This window comes from Ischnura elegans, chromosome 8 (assembly GCF_921293095.1).
Source record: "Ischnura elegans chromosome 8, ioIscEleg1.1, whole genome shotgun sequence".
NCBI lineage: Eukaryota > Metazoa > Arthropoda > Insecta > Odonata > Coenagrionidae > Ischnura > Ischnura elegans.
The window spans coordinates 108,808,248-108,834,337 of record NC_060253.1 but is presented as its reverse complement, the minus strand read 5'-3'; the positions used below and the strand labels follow the sequence as shown (position 1 = coordinate 108,834,337).

Below are 26,090 nucleotides of genomic sequence, written 5' to 3'. Positions count from 1 at the left end.
GCGATATCTATTCCGATGAAATGTAGATTATATAATTAATTTTTTGGAAACTACTATAACAATCTACTAATACTAATGATAAATCTACTACTAATACTACTAAAAATCCTATCATTTTTCATTGCAGGATAATCTTTCCCTGGCAAGGCTGGCGATTAAATTAGAATGGAGATCTCAAGAAAAGAGGCGAAGTGAAATGGATGGAAATATTAGAAAGTTTGGGAAGACAACAGTGCCTTTTTTTACCTGGAATAAAAACCACGAATATGTCGACTATAACATGGTAAGGATATGTTGATTTTAAAAGTATCAATATTCATACATTCTAGCCCTGAAAATTCTTGATTAGAGTTTGACTCAAGGTGAATAGAGAGACTATAAATGATAAAATTATTGGAAGTCATGAAACTTATACATAATTACGTTGAAATTGCATATTAATTGTGTTCCGGTCAAATATTTTAGTTATTCTGTTGAACTATAGGTTAGCCAAATCGCAGTGCCATGCATTGTGGTGAATATTTAACGAGACAGATGTGCCTAGCACAAAACACTATTTATTTTTTTACTGTTATAGAAAAAATGTAAATTAAAAATATATGCCATTGGTTCCTGACATTTGATGAGCCCTAACGCCTGAAAAGTCAGTAATAGTATCTTTTTCGTCCACAGCTGTACAAACCTTTTACGGTAGGTGATCAAAGAAATGTTCAAATCTTAGACTCACAAGAATTCAGTTAAATGTATTATATAGCTCTCCCCATATAAGGAATTAATGTTAGTAAAATACAACAAAATACAAAAATCCCTAAATAGCCTATGGCTTGGACGTTGAAAGAATATTTGTTTAAAAAATTATTCGTGATTTTGAACTTTGCGATGGTTATATTCGACTATTGTTTACGGCTGAAGGAGAAACCTATTTCCACGCTCACATAGGAATACCGTTTGAAAAAAATGTGAGTACACATATTTTATGATATGACAAGGAAATGAAAAGAAATAGTTCAGAGAAGGGTTTCAAAGATGCGGGAAACGAGAAAAATGCCCCTTTCCAACGTGAAAGTTCGATTGAATGGGCCATTAAAGACTTATCAGTAATTTTCAAGGCACCAAAAACGAATAGCAGGCGGCATAAATACTCGGCGGAAAAGTGTCTTCTAAATTCTTTAAGCAGTAACCAATAAGGATGGAATAAGGATGAAACTAAATGGCCTTTAGTTGGATACTTCATCAACTTGAATTTTTATAAACTCCAAAAGAATAACACTACAACACCAGCCATACATAAACAAGATGTCGCATTGAACTTGATGATGGAATAATGGATTACGTAAATTCGTAAGAAAATTCCCACTCCCAAGAATGTTCGAATAATTTCTCAAACTGTTATCATCAAGGGAAGCAATCAGTCAAGGTATTAGCAGCGGCTCGGGGAGTCAGGCACATTCGCTTCAGAAATCGCCTTGGTGGACTAAGTGGTGTTCATAGTGGGAGGCATTTCGAGGAGCCACTCAGCGTAAATTATAAATGCAGACGCTTTGACGACTCGACTGATTAATTCAGGGTGGTGCACGGAACAACGAAGTCACTCGCTTTGAAAGCGTGGGAGAATTGAGCGAAGGAAGTTAAAGCATAGCGGTCAGACACTGAGATGAGGAGCATTTCAAGGGAAATTGTCGGTAAGAATTGTATTCGAACGTCATCTACACCGCAGTTTCATCCTCTCAGCAACTGCGTAACCAGGTGGTGGGTGACATTTAAATTTTATTGCGCGGTATTCATATGCTACTTGCTCTTACTTAATTTTGAACGGGTTATTATTCGTGTTTATGTAACCGGGCTGCCCCGATGACATCAAGGAAGGGTTTTGGGATCAGTTGGATGACCACATCCGAACGGTGGGACCTGATGAACACATGGTGATTGGCGGCGATCTGAATGGCCACGTTGGATTCTCACGCGACGGTTATGAACATCAACATGGTGGATGCGGGCACGGAGCCCGCAACGATGATGGGATTAGAAGCACACGATCTCGCCGTAGCGAATACGTTCTTCAAGAAGAGGCAATCACATCTGCTCACGTACGCCAGCGGTACACGTTAGGGCGGATCGGAAAAATCGATTTTTTTCAAATCCATCTGGCCCAGTGAAAAAAAGTTGTGGGACCGATCAAAAATAAGGCCTAAAAAATTTGAGACCTCTAGGTGAACCCCTGACCCTCGCTCAAATGCAATTTAGGGGGGGAAGGTCGAAATTCGAAAAACATAGTATTTTTTGGTCATTTCCTATAGATTTTGCCGAGTTACTTTCCTTTAGGTCAAATATTTCGTGCATTTTGACGTATCTGCCACCGTTTAGCCACAAAATGCCTAACTTGAGTCCGCGCCCGCGAAGAAAATATTCCAACGCCCACGCAGCGTCGCTGATACAAGAGCCGCAGGCCGATCCCCTCCCCTCCCCGCTCGCTTCTACCCCTCCAACGCCTCCAACACAGAAAAATTCATCCCGCGTATGCTGCTAGGAGGTCATTTATCTTTGATAACATAAATCGGAAGATGGTAGAAGGTAATAAAGGAAGCTTAGTGAGACGACTTGTCCCTTATTAGGCGCCTCGTCGGGGTTAAACAAATCGATGTTACCAACTTTTAGAGAAGTGAAATATTTTTAGATCCAAGAACGCTGGAAAGGAGCCTACGGTCCATGAAAAGGCCTCTCGAGTGGCTATAAAGGTGTGCTAACTTCGGATATGCGCTCCAATTTCGGCTTTGTCCGACAGATGTGATTAAATGAATTTTGGGCGAAAGCCGCTCGCGTGCCCTCTGCGCAAGCTTCTCCCACGCGCCAAATGCACCAAAATTCACACCAAGTGCGTCTTACTTCGTTAGTCTAAATATTTAATGTTTCAGTATCGTCTGTGGAGGAACAATCACGAAAGAATTTTTCAAAATACCTGCTTTCCAATCTGTATTTCTTATGTCAGTGTCATTCCTCGTCTTTCGCTGTTGTCAACAAAGTTTTGGTGGATTTCTTCACGAATCTCTCGTCGGTATCTATAATAAAAAGAAATATTTTACTTCAAATTTGAAAGGTCATCAATAGATTTTTGAAAATCCACAGCCCTAAGGTCATATGTAGCCGGAGGTACTGTGGTCTCTCTCCAATATGTCATCAGCGAGTAGTCCTTAAAGTTGATATTAAAATCCAGCACTTTAAAAAATCTCGGATCGGCCGCCAAACGCATACTTGCAACAACGCAAATTCGGTCCTTAGATTGCCCTCCCAATGTTTATGCCGCAAATCTAAGTCAACTTAGTGCAATTAGCAAATAGACCTCTGTAAGGGATGAAATATGATTTGATGCTTTCCCGGCGAATGATGTGGGTAAACTCTTCTCGGGATTCAGCGAAATTTATCCCTGATGATGAGCCCCGAGTCGGAGCTTGAAACGTTTGCCATTATGGAAAAATTAACCCGGTGGGAATCCCGAGAAGAGTTTACTCACATAGCCAGGGATGTTGGAATTATGCTTGCAGCATAGGGATGATGCCTCCTTTTTGGGCGGTATTCACCATCGCATTCAAATCCTTTTTATTTTTGTGTATGTAATTTTCACTCGGAAAGGAATGGAGAATCGCAGATTTTATAACTTTTGCTAATCCTCCGACAGGGGAGGCAAACCCAAAAGTGGGACCCTGTTTCTTCAACTAACATCACACATTCCCCTCTAAACTTGGATTGATAAGTGCTCTTGCCTTTTTTCATCAGAAAAAAGTATAGTCTTTCACTCCATAAAAATTTAGCCCGTTGATGACACCCTTTGATACCTGTCTTTTCGTATTCACAATAATTAGCATCTTTTTCTGTCTACGTAAGTAATTCTTGCAAACTACCGTGGATGTTTCTTACGAAGTTATGATTTTTGCGTCAACTAAAGTTGCGGGGACGATCATTGCTGTTTCTTGGTTCTTGCATATACCTCTATCACATTTGGCAGACGCATTTTCCACGCAGAAGTTCCCGTTTGAGTTTAGTCCTGAATTTTTATTTGATGAGGAACGTAGAGATAAAAATCGGATGATTTCTCTTCAGTTAAATTTTCTTCGGATGAATTGATGAAGAAAAATTTTGATACTGTTTTCCCATACAAGAATTGACGATGTCGACTCAACACTCTCCGACGATTCTCTTTTTTTCCTCAGTTTTCGAGTTTCTTTAGGACTCAATCCAGCAGCCATCATCTTTAGTTTCGTCCGCTGGTCTCTCAACATACTTCTTCATTGGGATTGGGAAACATTATGCTCCTTCTTGCACTTACACGCAAAAATATCGCATAATTTCAAATGTTCTTTCAAAAGTGCTTCAGGTTTGTACTTAAGCAAAAACCCTACTTTTGGCCTATTCGCATTTTCCGTAAGTTTTAGTACTTCCCGTTTGTACCGCTTAATCCATTTAGTCACACACATAATGGAAGGGAAGCGTCACCATAGTTCGCACACCTTTCGCCACTCTAGAGGCCTTTTACAAGTCGTCTCACTAAGCTTCCTTTATTTCCTTCTACCATCTTCCGATTTATATTATCAAAGATAAATGACCTCCTAGTTGCATACGCGGGATGAATTTTTCTGTGTTGGAGGCGTGGGAGGGGAGGGGATCGGCCTGCGGCACTTGTATCCGCGACGCTGCGTGGGCGTTGGAATATTTTCTTCGCGGGCGCGGACTCAAATTAGGCATTTTGTGGCTAAAAGGTGACAGATACGTCAAAATGCACGAAATTTTTGCCCTAAAGGGCAGTAACTCGGCAAAATCTATAGGCAATGATCATAAAACACTATGTTTTTCGTATTTCGACCTTCCCCCCCTAAATTGCATTTGAGCGAGGGTCAGGGGTTCACCTAGAATTCTCAAATTTTTTAGGCCTTATTTCTGATCGGTCCCACAACTTTTTTTCATTGGGCCAGATGGATTTGAAAAAAATCGATTTTTCCGATCCGCCCTAGTACACGTGCGTCCCAAATCGACTACTGGATGATACGTAGGCGAGACCTTAAGCTCGTGGTCGATGTAAAAGTTATACCATCCGACAATGTCGCCCCACAGCATCGTCCCCTCGTCATAGACTTGCGGCTGGACATTGGGCAACATCGACGAGTGCGCACGACCGGACCAGCCCATATCAAGTGGTGGCGATTAAACGATAACAAAAATCAACTGAAGATAGCCCTAGATCATCTGAGTGTCAATCCCGACCAGCCGGTGGCTGGCCTATGGCGCAGTGTAGCGAGCCAGATCCAAGGAGCCGCCTGCGAAGTACTTGGGCGAACGAAACCAGTAACACGCTTAATCGATAAGCATGTATGGTGGTGGAATGAAGACGTGCAACGTATCGTCAAAGAAAAGAAGATGGCCTTCAAGAAGTGGCGCAAGACGAACGATATTGTGGACTAAGAACAATACCGCACAAAGAAATTGGCCGCGAAACGAGCAGTAGCTAAAGAAAAGACGACACACTGCGACCAGCTGTACGCCGACTTAGATACACCTAGAGGTGAAAATAAGATCTACCGCCTTGCCAACTCCCGACATCGAGCAACTCAGGATGTTGGCCAGGTCAAATGTATCAAAAACGACGATCACCAGATAATACGAGACCCACCTGCCATCCTTCGGCGTTGGAGAGAACACTTCTCGACCATCTGTAACACAGAATTTCCCCAGCCACCGATCATTAGCGTGGACTCGGACCTGTACAACACATCAGTGAAGCGAAGGTAGCTGCCGCTATCAAGAAGATGAAGAATGGAAAGGCAACGGGCTCTGACGGTATTCCAGCGGAAGTGTGGAAGCTACTTGGCCGCAACGGCGCTGTCATCCTCGCCGAATTATTTAACAAAATCGTCATTGACGGTGAAGTTCCCGACTCCTGGCGGACCAGCATAACTGTGCCCATCTGGAAGGGTAAAGGCGACGTCGCAGAGTGCTCCAACTACCGCCCGATCCGGCTTTTATGCCACACCATGAAAATATTCGAAAGAGTGATTGACGCTAGGCTCAGAAACATCGTTCACATCACACCCAACCAGTGAGGATTTGTAAAGGGAAGTGGCACAACAGACGCAATTCAAGCAACTAGGCTGCTCTTAGAGAGGCACCGAGAGAAGAACAAGCCAGTGCATAATTCTTTCCTTGATCTTGAGTAGGCCTTCGATCGCGTGCCACACGGCCTTATTTGGCAGGCCCTCAGATCTCTCGACATCCCTGAAGTCTACGTGTCATGGGTGAAGCTTCTCTACACCAACGTCACCAGCTCCGTCCGTTGCCCATCAGGAATATCACCGCCTTTCCCAATCACTGTTGGCGTCCACCAAGGACCAGCCCTCTCTCCGCTCCTTTTCATCCTGTGCATGGACACACTCACGGCCTGTCTCCAAGAATCATATCCTTGGTCGCTATTTTTCGCGGATGATATCTTCCTTGCCAGCACCACCATACTCGAATTGCAGCAGCGAACTCAACTACGGAAGGTACGACTCGACAACTATGGGTTGCGATTAAACACCAAGAAGACTGAGTACATGGAGTGTGGACCTCAAACCGACGGAACGATCAGCATCGACGGCGAGGACCTTGAGAAGGTCGAGAAGTTCAAATATTTGGGCTCTGTCATCAGCAACGATGGAAGCACAACCGCCGGCACACGAGCTCGAATTAATACAACATGGCAAAAATGGCGCCAAGTGACTGGCGTATTGTGCGACCGTCAAATGCCCGACCGATTCAAGGCCAAAGTATACAAGACCGTAGTCCGCCCAGTGGCCCTATATGGAACATAATGTTGGCCAGCCACAGCAAAACAAGAACAGGCCATGCATGCCATGGAAATGAGGATGCTGCGATGGATCCTAGTGATGCTTGATCACGTCATGAATGAAGACATCCGGAAAAGAATGGGAGTTGCACCAATCACGGACAAGATGCGGGAGGCTCGACTGCGGTGGTATGGGCATCATGTGGTGCGTAGCGACTAGAACTCCGTGGCGAGAACAGCAATGCGGCTGAGCCCTGAAGGACGCCGACCACGAGGACGACCTAAGATGCGCTGGCTCGACAGAATTAAGGCAGACATGAAAACCATCAACGCCACGCCAGTAGACGCCCTGGATCGAGCCAAGTGGAGAAGACTTAGCAGAGCAGCGGACCCTGCAATAGCGCGGGACAACCGCTAGGATGAAGAAGATTATGCGAGTTTATGCCAGAAGGTTTAGGTGACGGGGTATATATCAGAGAAGGAGCCTGCCGACACCATAAACGCTAAAAATGTAGTAAGCCCGAGTATCAAGAAAAAAATTACGATTGTGGTGTACCGAAGTTTTTCTCAGGGTCCTTTTCGGTACGTATTCACTTTAAAACGCCAACCGTTCCAATACTGGCACGGAAAAAGTTCCATTAGTTGCCTGCCGTGCCTGTATATACACGATATATTGAAAGGGTTGTATTTTAATCCAGCGGAGATGGGCGACCATTGGGAATTTAAATGCGATGGCTGAATGTGTATAGAACTCATATACCGGTTGGCTAAAATAACAGGAAGCATTGGATTACAGTGGACAAAACTTGGTTTCCAGAATAAATAATCTGTGTGATAATCACCTGAAAAAATGAAGCTATAAAATAATTTGAATACAGCTATTCCCCGCATGAAATTTAAACTGGGCTAATACATCGCCGTTGCGCTGTCGTGGAAGTCCACGGTAATTTAATGTCAAACCCGATAGTATTACGGCAACAAGAAACAGTATACAAAATTAATATGATGATATTGTTCTTACATAAATTTTAGGCATGAGATAACTACAAATATTATGTCATAATTTCATTAATGCTACAAAAATGCATTCAATTTTAGAGCATAAACACTTTGTATGGTATTTTTTCTGAGCTTTTTTTATTTTTTTTTTCAAAAATAAAAAATACGTATTTTGATGCCTTAATACCGCTAAGATCCTAATACCCAAAATTTGAGTTTATTGGCACCCTGGGTTGACAGGGAATCACGTCGGATAGCTTCTACCATACCATACATAAAATATGTTGCCTTATTTACCTAAATTAAACTTTCCATACTTGAAAAGCAAAGCTTAAGCATTATGGAATCTGACTACAGCAAGGGAATTGGAATTGAACGAAATTAATTTCACATTATCTCTATTGTCTCAGGCTCAACTATGTGTTGATAAGTTCATTTTAAGTGATTGAAAAGAAAAACTTTGTACTTTTTCACCAATTTATTTTCACAGTACAACAAATTACGATGGTGCCACTCCGCTGCAACTAGTAGTGCCGTGAAAATAAATTTATGGAAAGGTACAAAGTTTTTCTGTTCATTTGCTCTAAATTTCACATGTTAAAAATGGGATGCACACTCACAATAAATCACCATAGGATTAAAATGACAAAAGTTCCAGAAATGTCAGAGCGTAAACGATTCTCATAATACTATGTTTCATATTAAAAATAATTTATCATCAATTTCTTTGCAAATAAGAAAAATTAAAAAAAACGTAATTTGATACGTTTAGTGGTATCAGGCTCAACTATGTGGAAGTTGATATTCACAAATGAAAAGACGACTTCGTTGACTTCCACTGATTTATTTTTTTGTTCATGTTTCGATCCATAGAGGTCATTTTCATGTACAAAAAATTTTGAATTTCATGCAAGCACATACACTCCTTGAAAGGGATAGGGGAGAGGAGAGGACTCCCCTTCAAGGAGTGTATAATAAGCTTGCTTAAAATTAAAAATTTTTGTACTTGAAAATGACCTCTATGGATTGAAACATGTCGTACCAAGAAAATAAATCAGTGGAAGTCAACGAAGTTGTCTCTTCATTTGTGACGTATTTTGATGCTTAAATATGAATCATTAGTATCGCTGGATCTGTGTGGCGCTTCCTGCCATATATATATTCGACTGTGCCCGTGCACGCTGTTTCTAAGGAGACTTCAGAGCATCGCCTTGCCCCTGCATGAAAAGTCGGAATGATAAGGGGAATGTGGCTTTTGTGGGAGGGTGCGTAAAGGGGAGGGAGCATTGGGGGGCGAGTAGGGAAGCAAGCAAGGGGCGGAGGGAGGAAACCCCACCCCTCCTTCCGTCTGCCGAGACGCCTTTTCCCTCCAAGGAATTTGATGAAAGGGTTTCCTGAGATGGAAAATGACTTAAAGGGGCGGAAGGGGGGTGGGTGGGAGAAGCGAAAGAAAAGGCCATTCATTGGATGAGAAGAGATACAGTGGAGTGAGGGAAGGGCGCCTCGTGGATGCGAGGCTCCAGTCTTTCTCGTACCGGATTGGTTTAATGGCATGGTTGGCAATGGATAAGTAATGAATGGGTGGAGAGAAGTCCAGGGCCCGTGAAAGGCCCGCTGACAACAATTTAACTTGGCGTAACTTCAATTATTATGAATCAGAACAGTCAATGAAAGGTCTTACCGCGTTGGCCTGACGTTTCGCGATCCCTGCGTTCGATTGGTCCGAGGCAATGGATAATAATTTAGCTATTGCCGCTAACTATTCCCACTGCATAGGCATCCAGAAGCGATCGGGAAACGTCAGGCCAACCTGATCACACGGTAAGACCCGAAAAAAAACCTTACATTTTAATTAATGACCAATTCCTTCAATCTCAGCAAAAACCAAGCCTAAGTCACGAGATCAGATTTAAGTGGACCATCGGTAGTTTTTATTTACATCTCTGGATAGACAAAATAATAAAATTCCCTTTTCCTTGCCACTGCTTGCTTACTCGCTCACCGCATAATACCATTGAGTTTTTCTCGGATAATCACCAATCAAGTTCGAACAACGCCATTTTTAGTTGCTGTGAACCAGCAGACTTTCCGAGTTTTCGACGCCATTTTTATCCTAAATTAAGTTGCTGTAAACGAGGCATAATGATTCGCACTCTTTTTATTTGGTTTTCAAAAATTGCCGCAGCGCGTTAATAAGCACATAGGAGTAAAATTATTCTCAGTATTTGCCATAAATATCTGCACTTACGAGGAATGGCATCACAAAGTTTTGAAAAGCATTATATCATCAGGAATATATATTTTAGTGAATTAAGTGCAATATTTCCACCAATATAATTTCGCGCGACGCGTTTCGTTGTTGTAGCAGCAACATTCGCAAGTGCAGCCAAGTCTTTCATTATTCTCACTTTCCGACATCCAAACCCTATTCTTACTCTCTTATTCAACATTTGGAAATATTTAAGTAAGAACTTCGCTTCACACTATGCACTTAAAAATGTGGTTGCTACAACAACGAAAAGCGTCGTGCGAAAATAAATTCAGGGGAACAGTGGTGTAACTACGAATATGCTTTGGGGGTCGAGAGATCCTGGGTCGAGAGATCGAGAGATCCCCTCCCAGCAACGGGCGGTCCGGGAAAATTTTTGAAAAATTACATGCCTGGAAATACATTTCACACCATTTTGGCACTTAAAATTTAACTATGAGCAGATGCAGTTATTGTATGTCAAAACTAGACAAGAGTTTTAAATACATTTTTTATTTCTTTGAGACTTTGGGGGGGGGGGGATCTACCCCCCTCATCACCCTCATAGTTACGCCACTGCAGTGGAAATATTACAATAATCAACATGGCCATTCCCAGACTTTCACTTCCTAAACGTTTGTTTTTCTTACGAATTGCTTCTCTATTAAACTCACTCCCTCCACACATTGACCCCTTCGGCTTTACATTGTAATCCCTCATAAGCCTTTCCCTGTTTTATTTGTCACCTATCTACCTTTTTCCAGCCGATTCTGGTTGTATTTTTCTTGTAAATTTAATTCTTGTTTCTACATGCTATATTGCTTGTTTGTCGTCAAAGTTATGTACTGTTAACTGGCCACTATGACATGGCAAACTGCTGTATATGGTTCCCTATCTTTAAAATAAAATAAAAATTCCTTATTTAACTAATATTAACCACCATATAGTGCCACATATCATACAATACGTATTTTAATTAATAGCCCTAATTATTATCTCCGTGAAATTCGGATCGCTCAACAGTCAGCAAAGCGAGTGAAGATTGCTGTTAAGCACTAGACCCGTCAATTGTAATAATCGTGGTTGATGGAAGGAGAAGAAAATGAATAAAGCGAGAGAAACTTCCCGATGGCTACTCCTGAAATCCTCTCCCAACCTCCTCCTCGCGTTATATATAAAAAAATACATTCGGAGAAAGGGACCTTACGTCCCGTCGCTTACGCTCTCTCCGAGGCATTCCGGGTGGAAATTATTTGTCAAGACGTTTAGGTTTCGTTAGAGACGGTCGCTGAGCTTGAGACAGTGTTTAAGCAAACAATGGCATTCGACGAACCGTGGTCCACGAATTGAGGAGGAAGAATTTTCAGGCAGCGGCTTGGAAAAAGGTTTTGGAATGGAGGCAGGGCGGTTATCGGATTTTGATTCCGCGGAAAAGACGATTTCGGGGCGCTCAGACTGGTATTAAAAATCACGACAGTGAGTCAGACTTTTGAGTCAAAAATTAAGATCATAAAGAGCGCCGTTAAAAATCGTAGGTATTCGGAATAATAATATGCCTTTATTCGGGCGAGGTTGAGACTAAGAAGTCCCCTCTTCCACCTGATGGAAGAGGAAAGGACAGTTTCCACGGTTGAAATTTATACCTTTTTTGTTTTCAGAATAAATTCGTGTGCATTTCGTACGCTTCAAAGCATTTTTCAATACAGAACATATGAATACATTTTCTAAATTAATTGATAGTTATGTAAACATATATTCTACTTATTTGGGACGGAATGTTGGTATAAATTTAATTGTTAATCTATTTATTTACGTGCTGAACGGATAACTTCTTGCGTGCATAAATTTTAACCACATTGTTGATGCTCTCAAAATACAGAGGTGGGAATAAATATAAGTTTAATATTTACGAAATAATTCTAAGTCATAGTGACTTTGTTTCTAATTCCAATCAATATGAGTTTCATCACCGTTCACGTGGTACAACATTATTGAAACTGTTTCACATATGGCAGTCTAAATATATATATTTAAAAAATTCACTTCTCGAAAAATGAGCAGCATCGAATAATTTGAGGAGAAAACATTTATTTAATATCTCATATTCATCGGCAGCTTATCACGCTGAAAAACATTGGCAAATGAAGTGCAATAATTTAAATCAATAAGGACAATATACAATAGCGATAAAAAATATAAAATATTTAGTTCTCAGATCTTTACCAATTATGAATCGTCTAATTTTCGCCATTATTTAAATTTAAGTTATTTATTCGATGTCATTATTAGTATTAGTTAGTATTGACTTATTTTCTAAGGAAAGTGATTCGAGTATTTACGACACATTATTTTGAAGATAGCGGTACGGAAGAAACGGCATTTTTTTACCTTTGACAAAAAGAAAAATATTCCATATAAACTCCATTGGAAACAGTAGCCTTGGATGACTCTTTTTCTTCCTAGCGAAATCACACTAGAATCCATGAATTTTTGCCAGGAAGCTACTCGGTATTTCGTTACACATAGACACTACAAAGGACTTGCGTCGAACATATATCGATGGCTAAGTTCTAACAACACGTATCTCAAATTCGGCCGGTTTGAGACAGGTATATTAAACAAAGTGTAATGACTTAAAAAAATATAACACAAGCAAAAACCAAGTCTTTGTTTGCAAATGAATGCTTCTTTTTCAGTTTTATGAACTTTTGGTTTTTAATTTCAGTGCGCAAGTAAAAGAAATTAATCGTTTTTTAGCTCTCCTGAAAAGTTGCTATTTTTGAGATACGTGTTGTTAGAACTTAGCCATCGATATAGGTAAATTCAAATCGCATTGAAAGCGATCACATAAATGAAATTAAGGGCTTGGGGAAAATTATCAGTTTTGCAAAATTACTAAGTTTTAGTACACCAATACTTGTTTTTACTGATTTACTGTAACGTCATTTATGTGGCCTGTAAAATCTTTAGATTCAACATTTGCAACGTAGCCTTATTCCCCCTGACTCTCGATTCTCTTGTCTTTCTCTTCTCTAGACCTAAGCAACCGTGACTGAAAGACGCTTTGAGATAATATTGAGCCTAGTTTTTGGTAAAGGGAAGAGGACAGAGCAAGCGAAGAGCTTCCTTAATTTATTATCTCTTTGCCTTATCATAACGGCCTTCCTAAAAAACTTCTGAGTGAAACTGTTCCTTTGTTCATCTAGTTCCAGCTGGTATTCAGTTTAGAAGTTCAGCTAGTTTATTGGTGCATATTACGAGAGCAATGCGTCTAAGCAAGGAATAATTAACCCAGGATCCGTGAGGCGAAAGAAAGGAGTCGTAGCAAAGATGTCAATTTCATGGTGAGCGAATTAAAATCAGCGGGACGGAAAAAAGCGCCACCAAGAACAAGAACGAGAACCACTGCGCACGGATTCTAATCAAACAGTTGAAAGACGAGGCTCTTTCGTCTACGAGACGGTTTTATTTTAAGCTATGGGTCAAATACCAAAAAGAGTAAGGGCAAAGCGTTTCCTTGCATTTATTGTTTGAAATCTGTGATCTGTTGAGATTACTTACCTTTAACAAATTTTTAAAAAGAACCAGTTGGAGTTACCTATGAAAACGTTTTGAAAATCTACATCTGCATAATATCCTGCGAGCCACCTCTAGGGTGTTTGGCAGGGGGTGACCAATCACCAACATGCAGCATGCAAGAGGACCGCCACATGCACACCGCACGGTCATAGAAATATTACGCACACTTTAAAAGTATACATGCTTATTCATTAAAAAATTTCTAAAGGTTAGTAATTCCTAGAGCAAATACATGCAAGGTTAGAACTATGAAAAAAAACATGCAATGAGTGATCCTTGCGAGCGATGCCATTAATCCTATCAATTGAGACAACGTTGCTATCCTTAATAGTACGAGGGAAGAATGACATTTTAAATCTCCCTGTTTTGCAGTCTATTTCTTTTATTTTATTCTCATGATCGCGTCTACTATAGTGCGATGGTAAACGAAGGATACCTATGATTCACGTCGTCTGAGAAAATATCTTCTTCGAATTTCCTAAGTAAGTTAAGCCTATACTTCGATCTACGCTCCTGTAAAGATTCCCATCCTAACTCGTGTAACATACTTGAAACGCTGCACTTTTTGTCGCAACAACTCATCACAAATCTGGCCGCCCTGCGCTGTACTCGATTAATTTCAGCTATTAGTCCTACCTCGTAAGGGTCCCACACGCTAGCAGCATATTCCAAGTGAGGCCTCACTAGAGTCAGGTAGCTTATTTCTTTCACCTTTTTTGGGCATTTACCGAGAATTCTTTTTGCAAATAAATAGAACATAGATGTTCCTAGACATCTCATTTCCTTACTTCTGCGTTCAGTTCAACGTAATATCTAGTTGATAATAGTCAAGAGAGGAAAAACTCAATGTATGCATGCTATATTTGCTGAGCTTTATTTTTTCATTTTTTGCAACGATATTTAAATATTCGAATATTCTTTCAACCATAATTAGGTGTATGCATATCTACATCTACATCTATGTACTAACAGAGGTATTGTAGTAACAGAGGTAATAAATGACGAACTATCTACCACTCGGCGCGTCGTTCTTTCAATTCAAAATTTGAAAGCAGCGTATTTACTATTGGCACAATAATTGCCTTCAGCATAAAATTCTTTGAGTGTAGTTATTTAGCCACATACCGCGTACACACGACTTTTTGCTTCATAGTTTGTACGTAAACTATGCTGTGCAGTGATAAATGTATGAGCGCAGTGAGTAGATCACAATTAATATTTATGATTAAAAATCTAATTATGACTAAGATTTTATAGCATTCATCATCAAAATTGGTCGTTTGCTTGAACGAAAACAAAACTGCAACAGCTTAGTATCAAAAGAGCGGCGTTAATCGTGTTAAAACAATGATGTCCCACTCCTCTTCTCGTGTGGTTAGCTCCTGTTTACTCTCTTGTAAGCGATTCCTTCTCTCTGCGAAATATTCTTCCTGATCGAGACAAAGAACCGAACTATTATGACGTCACCAACTTATGAAAAGTGGGCGATAAATTCCGCTTTCTATGTTTTGAACTCATGAGTTAATGGCTAAGCGAGGAAAATTTTTTCGCCGTAACTTATATTTCCCTTCCATTAATCGAATTCATTAAAAGAGAAGTGTTTTCGGGTCTGTTCACGAACGACACCATTGATGACGAATTAACTGCTTATGAACTACAAACAGTACAAAAATACTTTCAACTTAATCGTCAATGTTAACGAAGTCACCGCCACTAAGTTACTTCCCGTCTCTGTTCCCAGAAAAAAAAATAAGAAAAAAAAAGTCCGCGAAGCCATTGGCGGAAGGATACGAAAAGGGTGCGTAAGTCATAAAAAGGACACACGGAAGAAAAGGTGTTTTGCTCACAAAATGTTTGTCGCGTCGCAGTGGAAGACCACCAAACCAAAGGTTCAGAGTGGGAAAAGGGCAGGGAGAGGAAAAGGCCATCCAGCCCTCAGAGGAACGAACATGACTCCTAATGGAAGGAAAGCGGCAAGGATAATGGCAGTGAGGAGTCAATTGTCAACGGTCTCCCAAGCCATCCTCGCATTCCAATCGCGAATCCTGCGTCCTTTGCAAACCTTCGCCATTTTTCTGGCGAGAGCCCTTCATTTCCATAGACTGCGAAATTCACGGGTCGAGGGAACCGCTATACCTACGAAAACATGCGACAGGTAAGAAGAGATTTACAGGATCACAACGCGTTGCTTTTACGAGAAAACTCTCCGTAAATGTTTAGTCCACGGCTCCTCCTCGCAAATAGTCCGCAGGAAACTCAGAAATGAAGGTTATAAAGTCAAGGAAGTTTATTTCCTTGGCTAAGTATTTATTTCGTAGCTTGAGAAGCAAATTTTTATAACCGGCCATAGATATTATAAAGGGAGTAAAAGCTACTGCCTAGAACTCCTTTTCCTGCGGTAGGTATGCCTCTTTGGTCTCGAGGAGAGATGGGACAGAGCATTCAATGATCACATCTTCATCTACGTGATAACCTGTGAGCTTCCTCAATGGTGTTTGGCAGGGGGTGAGTATACACGTGCGTGAAATACGCTACGTATTTGTAGTCATCGAAAAAAGGCACATGACACCAGGTGGTGTGAGCTCTCATGAAGCAAAATTTGATCTTTTAGACAGCTTATATTTGAGTTCATAAAAAAGGGGCGAAATTTTGATTAGTTACCTAGTGGGAAATAGAGAATTTTCCAAGGAGAGTAAAAGATCCATCTTTATCGTTGGTACCAAATGCACAGAAATGAAGATTTGCAATGTTTTCTACAACTTCTTCAATAATACTTTTTCAAACAGCTTGTATTCTGTAAACGTTTAGGAATAGCTTCCTTAAATAAAAGCAGCCAGTTATGGAACCGTTAATCTACGGGAATAACAAGCCCTCGAAGTTAGGCAACCTAATTATACGTGACTAAACGGGTACTTTTTGTGAATAAATTAAGCAAAGTCAGAGAAGTTTTTAAAAGTACATACGATCCAACGTAGGAATACTGCCTCTCGTATGCCTTTGTCGCAGTGGAAATGATTGCTTCGTTTCGACGGTAGAGCTGCAACTCGGGTGTCTTGCTTTGAATGCAGACAGCACAGCTACATAATTTACACACGCATAATACACACGCATCGAGAATAATTTAATTCTTTCCGGGCGAATGGTGGATGTGGATGTTTCTCGGGCTTACCACCGGGTTAGGCACTCCATTCTTGCATCTGGTAGAAATGGAGTGCCTAAGCCTCATAAATATATTAGATGACTTGTAGCCTAGCTTATTGTAATCTTAATTACTTAGCTACTAACTTAGCCTAACTTACCTTAATGCATGTTTCTGAATTTTCTATTTATTTCTAATAGCATGTTTTGTGTGTTCCAGCTTTTTGGGCAGAAAGCCTTCATAAGTAGTTGGCAAGTTTTGCCTTTGAATGAATGTGGTGATATAAATCGCTAGTATGCGTAACGTTTTTTGGACCGTGTGTTGTGCATATGGGACTCCTATTGCATGCTGCACGCTGGTGATGGATCACCCCCTGCCAAGCACCCTAGCGGTGGCTCGCAGGGATGTAGATGAAACATTCAGGGCCAGTAGACGCATCCCTTGCCTTCGGCCACATCCCAGGACAACTCATAGCAAAGCCTCAGCCTCCGTCCTAAACCCCCTCGCCCCTCCACTCTCCTCTCCGCCGACCACCCTCGCACTCAAGGTCCTTCCGCCCCCACCCTCCTTTACACCCCCTCCTCTACAACCCCTAAAGGACACGTGGGTGGGGAAGATATGCGACTGCGGGACGGGAGTTTCCTTCGCAGCTACGGGAGGGAAGAGGGGGGCCACTTATCTTACCACCCTCACGGCCAGCACACAAAGAAATAGACTTTTTCGCTGTTTTTTAATTTCCGCATCAGCTCGTAATGCTCGTAACTTTAAATCGAGGATCAACAATTAAAAACTCCACTGACAACTGAACCAATTCAACGAAGATGAATCAAGCGTCGTTCGGGAAAGCTGAAGCGTGTCTAAAATGGAAAAATATAAAATTCGACGAGGATGGGATTCGAACTCACGCGTGCAGAGCACATTGGATTAGCAGTCCAACGCCTTAACCACTCGGCCACCTCGTCCTTGACATATTCTCAGTATATAGTTGAAAGTTATCAGTGAAACACTATCCTCTGATAGAGTTCGTTTTCTTTTGACTTACGCTATAGACGACTTTCTGCTGACATAATCAAAGCTGGTTCTGCAATCATAAAGTGAGACTTTGATGACCTGTAACATCTATAACTGCTGAGAAGTCATCTCTTCTTAGCAGAAAAAAAACATTTTTGCCCGTATATATCAATATCAAGTCTAAAGAAGAGGCTAGGTCGAACTCAGGTGGAAAGAAACGTTCTCCTTCACTCAAACAAAGCTGCATCTCGAGAAATTATTATCATTAAAACATTTCTTTCAGAAACACTTTCCTGGTTCATGGCATTCTGCTAAGCGAACTCCTGCTCAACTATATCACCCGGATAGATACAGAAGAACAGAAGACTGGAAGCCTTTTGATAGCAATATCATCCAGAGAAAACAAAACACAATATGCTTGCCGGATGATGAGATAAATCAATTACATTGAAAAGGTAATGACATTGTCTCATTGGAGGTAAAACTGCGTTATTGAAATTAGTATTCTCGACCTCGATACCACTCTCTCCGCGGAAAATTTATGCACAATAACTCGAGGGTCTAATTTAATAAAAACTGCGCATTCCTGGGGGACGATGTTAATAAAATCCCGAGACGATTTTATAAAAAAAACGAAACAGAAATTTCTATTTTAGACCGACAATATCCATTTTCGAAAGGTAAATTCTATGACCAAAACAGAAAATCATATATGTACCAGCCTCGAAGGCGACACACGAATCTTGGAACGAAAATTTGATAATAATGGAGAAATTAACCCCGTGGAAATCCGGATGAGATTGCATTTAAATAAAACTGAAACAGAATATACCAACTCGTCCTGACCCGAAAAATCTTGAACCGACAATCAAAACAAAAAGATCAACCTCATGACGGAAAGAAAAATCACAAGTCTTGAGGACGATACACGAATCGTGGATCGAAATGTTCATAATTATGGAGAACTGCACCCGGTGGAAATTATTAGAAGATTTTATTTAAAAAAATAAACTGTATCCGGCATTCCTAACTGGGACTGATTAGATACTATGTCCGAAAAATGGCGCCTTGAATAAAGACAAGCGGAGGACAAATAAATAAACGAAGGGCGGAGAGTGTGTCCCAAGTGATAAGACATGAAGATTTCAAGAGAGACAAAACAATCAGGGCGGAGGAGGAGAAAGATATGGTCTCGTATTTGTCGCCATGGACCGCAGCTATACTTCTTCATTTGTTAGTTACTCGCCCGCCCGTGGGTGACCCGAGTGATTTGTTGGGCTGCTTTCGCGAAGAGGGGAGATGTTCGCGCCGACTTGCGCACAAAGAAGACACCTCCCCCCCGAGTGGAGGTTTAAAAACCACACATTCACATTTCGGGAAAGGAGTTGAAAATTATGGCGACTCATATTTTGAAAATTCAATTTTCAAAGCAAGCGGAAATGTTTCACTGGGAAGTATTAAATGGCAATTTTAATTAATTAATACAAACAGCGCGAGGTGAGATTAAATGAGGCTGACTAATCCCACGACAATATCCACGGCTAACGAAAGCGAAAAAAATTCACGTCGTATATCCTCAGCGAAAGAGAGAAATAATGAAATGGAGAGTTAAATTTGAAGAGCGAAAATGGATATTTTTATTGGCAGCGAATGTAAACCACCGATTTCAGTAGGGACCTGGAAATTTGAACAATTTAACCTTTTTCATTATTTAAATATTAATTTCTGAATCTCACAATGATATACGCAACTTAACAAAGAGGGAACGACTTTCATTATGATTATGCCAGTGAAAATGTATACGGCTGACTCTGCTACATGATTTCCACATCGAATAATTAATTTGTCAAACAAAGTAGGATCAAAAATATCCTATTAGTCAATAATGATTCTTGAGTTAATTAAATGGCAAACCGGCTATAAAACAGAGCCGGGTAATGGATATTGTCACAGTGAAATCGGGAATTACATACAATTTCAGTAAGTTAAGACACCGATATAATTTTTAAATAATAAATTTATAAAGCAATGTTAAATATGTTGAAGCATAATTACCTAATGGAGAATCGGAGAACTATCCTAGATATGTACGAAAGAGTTTTGACAAAAATTAAATTAATTCTATGCATATTACTTAACTGAATGAGGGAAAGGTACCTCGTTTACATCGGCGTCCACAATCCATGACAGCAGACAATCAAATCAACAAGCAGCTAATCGTAAGTGATATGCCATTATTTTTTACAATTATTCGTCCTGCTGGATAGAGTAGTTTCCTTCATCAAAGAAAACGAAAGGCATTGCTTGCGATTCGTTACCCACCATAAATGTATTCATAGTATAAAAATTATTTGGTTTTTAGAAATCCCAGTTTAGACGAATGGCAATGGTCAATTTTAACCACATTTGAAAAAGGCAGGATTGGCGCCCAAGCAATGCCACTCCACGTGACGTCACAGGGACCTAGTTTCTATACGAGAAGATAGGAGTTTTACATCGTCTGAGATTACCAATGCATGCATGAGGCACAGAGCTCAGGGAAACATTTCTTAATAATCACCTATTGAAATTGCCTATGGTCGCAAAGTTTCCTTCGTTTGATAGGGTATTAATATTCCTTATTTAAGCCAAGCGCTACCTGCTAGCAAGGTACTCTGCTACCTGCTAGCAGCCTGCATCGTTGCGGCTCACATATCCTCGCCCCAAGGTTACTTCACAAGGCGGCAGCGGGAACCAGAACCAGAACCACACGGGGTTTTCCCGGCATTCATTCTTAGCCGTCGCGTTTTCGCGCGCTTGAAAATTTTCACTTTTCATTTAATCGCGAAAAATAGATATCGTCATTTAAAAATCTAAAAGCTTGAAATGCGTACTCCAGGAGTAATAATCTTTCGATTTAGGCAATAAAAAAATAATAGGAAACCACCCTATTCCATAAAATTCGAACAGTTGAATATCGAAAGTTTGATGTGGGCGTATCGGGTTATCACGAGTATTAGAAAAGAAGATCCATAACTCGGCCTCTCAATGTGCCGTCACCCACCGCGCCTTTATATTGGTTTACAAAAGTCGCCACTCGCGTCGCTGACGGACAAATTGACTGATATAGGCTTGTAGTACGTCATCCAGTATAGTGGTTATACTTGGTAAGCTCATCATATGGGGCTAAAATGGCTCCTATTGCACGGCGCGAAGAAACCTAGTTGGTAGAGCCGTTGGGTGTCGACCGAGAGGTCCATTTTTCTAATAGCCCAGGAAATGAGACTCATAAAAGTGAAAAACCTTGCAATTTTTTCAAACTGAATCGATTCGCACAAAAATTTGGGATTAGACTAATTATACCCCTACTTCAAAATCTCTATCATGCCGAAGGACGCTTTGTATTTTTTAGTGGTGAAAACTACGTCTAAATGCTACAACTGATAAAATTATATTTTAAAACTAAATACGGTTAAAATTAGTTTAAATTATTTTTTTATGTTTGGAAATTAATTTTACAATGTTTCAGCCCTTAATAATCAACCCTTGTCGGGGCTAATGTAAAAAAACATTTACCCGAAAAATATAAATTATTTATCACAATGTGTTGATTTAAGAATGCTGTTGTTTGAAAAAGGTACAATTTCATTATGAAAATTGTACACCCTTAAAACCACCCCATGTAATATATACATGCAGTGCTTATTAACTACTATAATTGGCATTTATAGGAAAAAAGTCAAATCACAGTTCATTTAACATTTATTCAAACAAAAATACTCTGAATATTTACACACAGAGACAAAAAAATAAAACTTAAACAAACTCAGACATAAATGATTTTTTGACTCATTTTAATTTACATAATCATCGCCGTAATCCCGGGTGAAGCCATCAGGCAATCCGAATAAAAATCCTCCAAGAGCGAGGTGCCCCAGGGAAATAATCTGCCCCACCCTACCCTGAACGCGCGAAAGTCACACGTCTGTGGCTTAGTTCGAGGTGAGCCCTACCTCAACCTATCCAAACCGCACTACGGGTTGGACCACTGCGTGATTTATCCATGAATATTACAAAAGAGGATCCTCAAGTCGGTCTCTAAATGTGTGGTCAACTACCACGCATTTAATTGTGTTTGCAAAAGTCACCACTCGCGTCGCCGGCGAGAAAAGTGATCCGAGTTTCACGGGGAAATGAAGTACATATAATTAGAGGTGTTAACCGAAATTTGTACACGTTATGATGTGATCTATCAAATTCATAACTCATCAATTATATTCCTCGCAATTACAAACATTATAATGCAACATATTGGGAAAAAAGTGAATCCCATTACACTCATCACCTCGCCGCGGACATTTTTGAAACCCTATTAAAATGCAAGTGGCAACAGAAATCAACATTCTATTTGATGGAATTGAGCCTCCCGTATGCAGTCTCCTTGGGATTATGCTGGGGTTGGTTGGGTTACGGGTTGGGATAGGGCATGTTGTTAGTATAAAGGACACTATTTCCTCGTCGTTGCAAAGTCTATACTCGACAAACCATACTATCATCCCGAGATAATTTATTTTCCTCAAATGATACCTGAAAATGCACATTTACTCTTACTTTTTTTCTTGTCGCTGAGGCTCTTGTTGATTCGATCGTCTGCTGTTGTCACCAATTTAAAGGATGTACTATAACCTTATTACGGTAAGTGCATATATGCATTATTAATGTTTCGCTTTCGTCCATAAATAGTGTTTTCAGAAAGAAAAATACGTAAAAAATTCTAAATTTGGCGAAAAACCGACAAAAATTGCCCTTTCGATAAATCACGGCTGTCACCAAAAATCCACCGCTGACAAGGGGTGGAAACCACCCCCAAGGAGAAAACGTCAAATCCGCTAATTCACTTATGTTATTTGACACATTCTCCATGCAAACAATTTCAATTCAAATGCTTTTATAAGTATTAGTAGCGGACGTGAGTTGGTGGAAATCCTTTATCTCATGAATTGAAGGAATAAAAACTTTGCTTTTTCCACACGGGGAAAAATCTCCATCTAAAAACAACCTTATAATGCGCAAAGCAGATAAAGCCAGCTCACTAGCTATCATGGCGGAACTCACGTATAAATAAATAAGTCTGAACAGTTCATTTCATCGGGAAAGGTTGAAGTTTTAAAGAAAGGTCCTACAATGGGATATATGAAGGAGTGCAAGAAGCTGATGTCATCAAGGTACACTATTAGCTATTAAAGCTACACCATTTTTTAAATCCTTTTTACTACCTCTACGTGTGGAAAAAGCAAATATTTTATTCCTTCAATTCCATAAACGGTTTAGTTTTAAAGAATTCAGAGGTGAAAAGCTTCAACAACGGGACTATTTTTGCGAGGTCCCACAGTGTGTGCTAAAAACGAAATTAGATATGAATAAATTAGTTTAAAGAGTTCATCTTATCGGGAAAAATAAAGGGTTTAAAGAATGATCTTGCAATGGAATATCAGGAGGAGTGTAAAAAAAGCTGATGTCAACGAGTGCCACACTTTTTTTTATATCCTTTTTATTACCTCACCGTGTGGAAAGAGCAAAGTTTTTATTCCTTCAATTCCTTAAATTGTTTAGTTTTAAAGAACTCGGAGGTGAAAAGATTGAACGACTGGACTATTTTTGCGGCCACTGAGAGAGCGAGAAAACGATATTCGAAACAATTTCCCGCAAAACACGAGAAAAAAAACCATTGCGAGGGAGAGAAGGGGGGAAAAGAGAGAGAAATGAAACAGGAGAGAGAGAGAGAAATGAAAACAGCGACGAGTGGTCGGGCGCACATTCCCCGGCGGTTGCTCCAATCTCTCGCGGCCCGCGAGATTACCACCCAGCTGATTCAATTGCGAGAGAATAATATTAACACGGGTGAGGGAGTGGCACGCTCCACAGAGGAGTGCGGAGCCGGAGTGAGAGGAACGAATAAAAAAAAACAATACACTACCCTCGCGCGCACACGAGGGAAAGCTCGGGCTTCCGGGTTGGACGGGAAGAGAGAGAGAAGTCCTTTTATAATTGTACTCGCACACGTGTGTGTAATTTTTCCATTCCCCAAGGCTTTGCTGGCCCCGCCCCGCTGTTTTAAGGCCGTACTCAGACCGAAATGGAAAAAGGGGATGGGGCCAAGCCTCAGTGACCTTAAGGGGCCTCATTACCTCAGTGAAATGGTCGTATCACACCAATCACCTTTTCCCATTTCGCGATAAATGACGCATCTCTCCTGATAGAGCAGTCTATGTTTCTTGTGCAGCATCACTAGCTTAATAATTGTTATGCTCTCTTCTAGGAGTTCACGGCGTGGCCACAGTGAACGCAAGACAAATTTTTCCAGGAACTCATGCATGAAACTTTTACTGTAGCATTTACTCAAACGTTAGTAGTAATGGAGAAGAAAATAAATTTCTTAATATCATTGAAACAGCGGATGGATGCTACTGGGGTCTAAACAAGCTGCTGAGCAGCAAATTACTTACAATTAGTGGGAAGCCCAAAATCAGGATGAATATGGCTATTCCACAACCTATAGTACTCTAGCATGTTACGTAAACAAACGGGACAGATAAAATGCTAGGATATTTTGAGCAAACAAAATTGCAATATTCACGGCAGTAATTAATGGTGGAGAGCAAATGCAATTACTTATTCATCGTTATATTGGGTGTTATATTTACTGTATATTGTATTGCTTATTATATTTATTGAATATGCGATTGGATGTCGATTAATTTTTAACAATCCGGCAATGCACAGAACAGCACGCATGCCCCTAACTCACGACTAGGGAAGGCAACGATTAATCGTTCGATATAACTAATCGATTTTTCTCTTTCGATTATTTTATTAATGGTATGATAATATGTAACCAATTAATTGAACGATTAATCGACTTTGGTAAAATTAAGCGAAATAATCAAGAATCGGAATGAATTAAGAATTATTCATTTTTTATTTAAACTGTGACTTCATATTACGTACTTCATTTGTTAGGAATAAGCCTGGAACTGTATCCACATTTCTTAAAGAAAAGATGCTTTCGGAATTTGACCGACGATTTGGCCAAGCTGAAAATATGTTTCTGCCGGCTGTGGCAACTATTCTCGACCCCCGATTTAATGAGATACATTTCTCCAATCCTCAAGCTGTAGCGTCGGTCCTCAAAAAGATCAGAACGAAAAAAAGCGGATTCCGCAACTGCTGTTGCAGAAAGTTCAGGTGATACATCAGAATCTGGTGCTGAGGACTTCATTTTATGGGCAAAACACAAGGCTTTCGTTCACAAAAGGAAGAATTTGGACAGCAATGCAAATACTCATACTAAAGGCGAGGTTGTATTCTATTTTAAATCGTCAGTTATAAGACTGAAGGAAAATGCAATTGAAGCACGGGAAGAAATGAATTTACTTCATCCGAGGCTTAATGAACTGAGCAAAAATATTGCCCACGAATAGGTACTTCTGTACCAGCTATAACCTAATAATAATGTGATTAATTTCATGTAACTTGGTTTGTGGTTGTTTGTAAAAATATCAAAGTTTTTTATTGTTTTTCAATTAAAAATCGTGCGTGTTTACTCTAACTGAATTATGTCATCAACAATCGATCATAAAATAATCGATTAATTTTCCACCAATAAATCGATTAATGGGAGCACCTTTTCAATTAATAAACTAATATAATCTTTTTGCCATCCCTACTCACGACACGCAGCCAGGAATCATGTAAATGTGGAATGGGAAAGAAAGAGGGGGAAGCGAGTGAAATATGAAGGAGCTGGTGGGAGGGAGGATTGGTAAGAGGCGGAGGAGCAAAGATCAGAGATAACAGATAACGAGTGCTCCGCTCCAAAGATCACGCGCGTCTATATCAAGTATCCATACGTTCACGAAAAGGCAAAGGACTCTCGCTACCATCCCCTTGTGCGTTCTCCCAAAGGAACGTATCCACTCCCCTGGCGTTCATTTCAAGGGTTTCCACGGACCGATAATTGCCTCAAATTCAAATAACCAGTTAACGAGCCGACCCTTTGCGCGGTGGGGAAGTGACAGAGAGAGAGGACTTTCAAAGGGGTCCATATCACCAGCGCCGCAAAAGCACCAATGTCGACCTCTTCGATTCCTATGACTCTCTTCGCACCCACCTACGTCTCCTCACAAACAGGGTTGTGCAAGATGTGGCTAAAAGTAGCGAAGCCGACCGATTTCAGATACCGGTATAATGTACTGAGATATGATATGATGGTACTGTTCCATTATCTTAAGGCGGATTGAGCGTAATTTTCACTTTCGATTAGA

General features: G+C 40.4%; 2 protein-coding genes, 1 long non-coding RNA gene and 1 other non-coding gene across 4 annotated transcripts in view; 2 read left to right on the top strand and 2 right to left on the bottom strand.

Moving 5' to 3' along the window:
* LOC124163189 overlaps nucleotides 1-275 on the top strand; it is a 92,350-nt gene extending 92,075 nt beyond the window's left edge. Inside the window, exon 3 of the long non-coding RNA XR_006865725.1 lies at nucleotides 128-275. This is a non-coding gene — a long non-coding RNA (uncharacterized LOC124163189). The remainder of the gene's footprint in view (nucleotides 1-127) is intronic.
* Nucleotides 1-26,090, bottom strand: part of LOC124163187 (polyhomeotic-like protein 2) — a 404,958-nt gene that overhangs the window by 117,067 nt on the left and 261,801 nt on the right. The gene's annotated exons all lie outside the window — the stretch shown is intronic.
* On the top strand, nucleotides 5,032-5,451 carry LOC124164479. Its single transcript, XM_046541810.1, has one exon. The coding sequence runs from the start codon at nucleotides 5,032-5,034 to the stop codon at nucleotides 5,449-5,451; it is 420 nt and encodes a 139-aa protein (XP_046397766.1).
* Trnas-gcu lies at nucleotides 17,657-17,738 on the bottom strand. Its single transcript has one exon. It is a non-coding gene; the product is annotated as a tRNA-Ser (tRNA).

What these genes read in the sequence shown, in the direction of transcription:
- LOC124164479 (XM_046541810.1), top strand. Translation starts at nt 5,032, where the DNA reads ATGATACGTAGGCGAGACCTTAAGCTCGTGGTCGATGTAAAAGTTATA.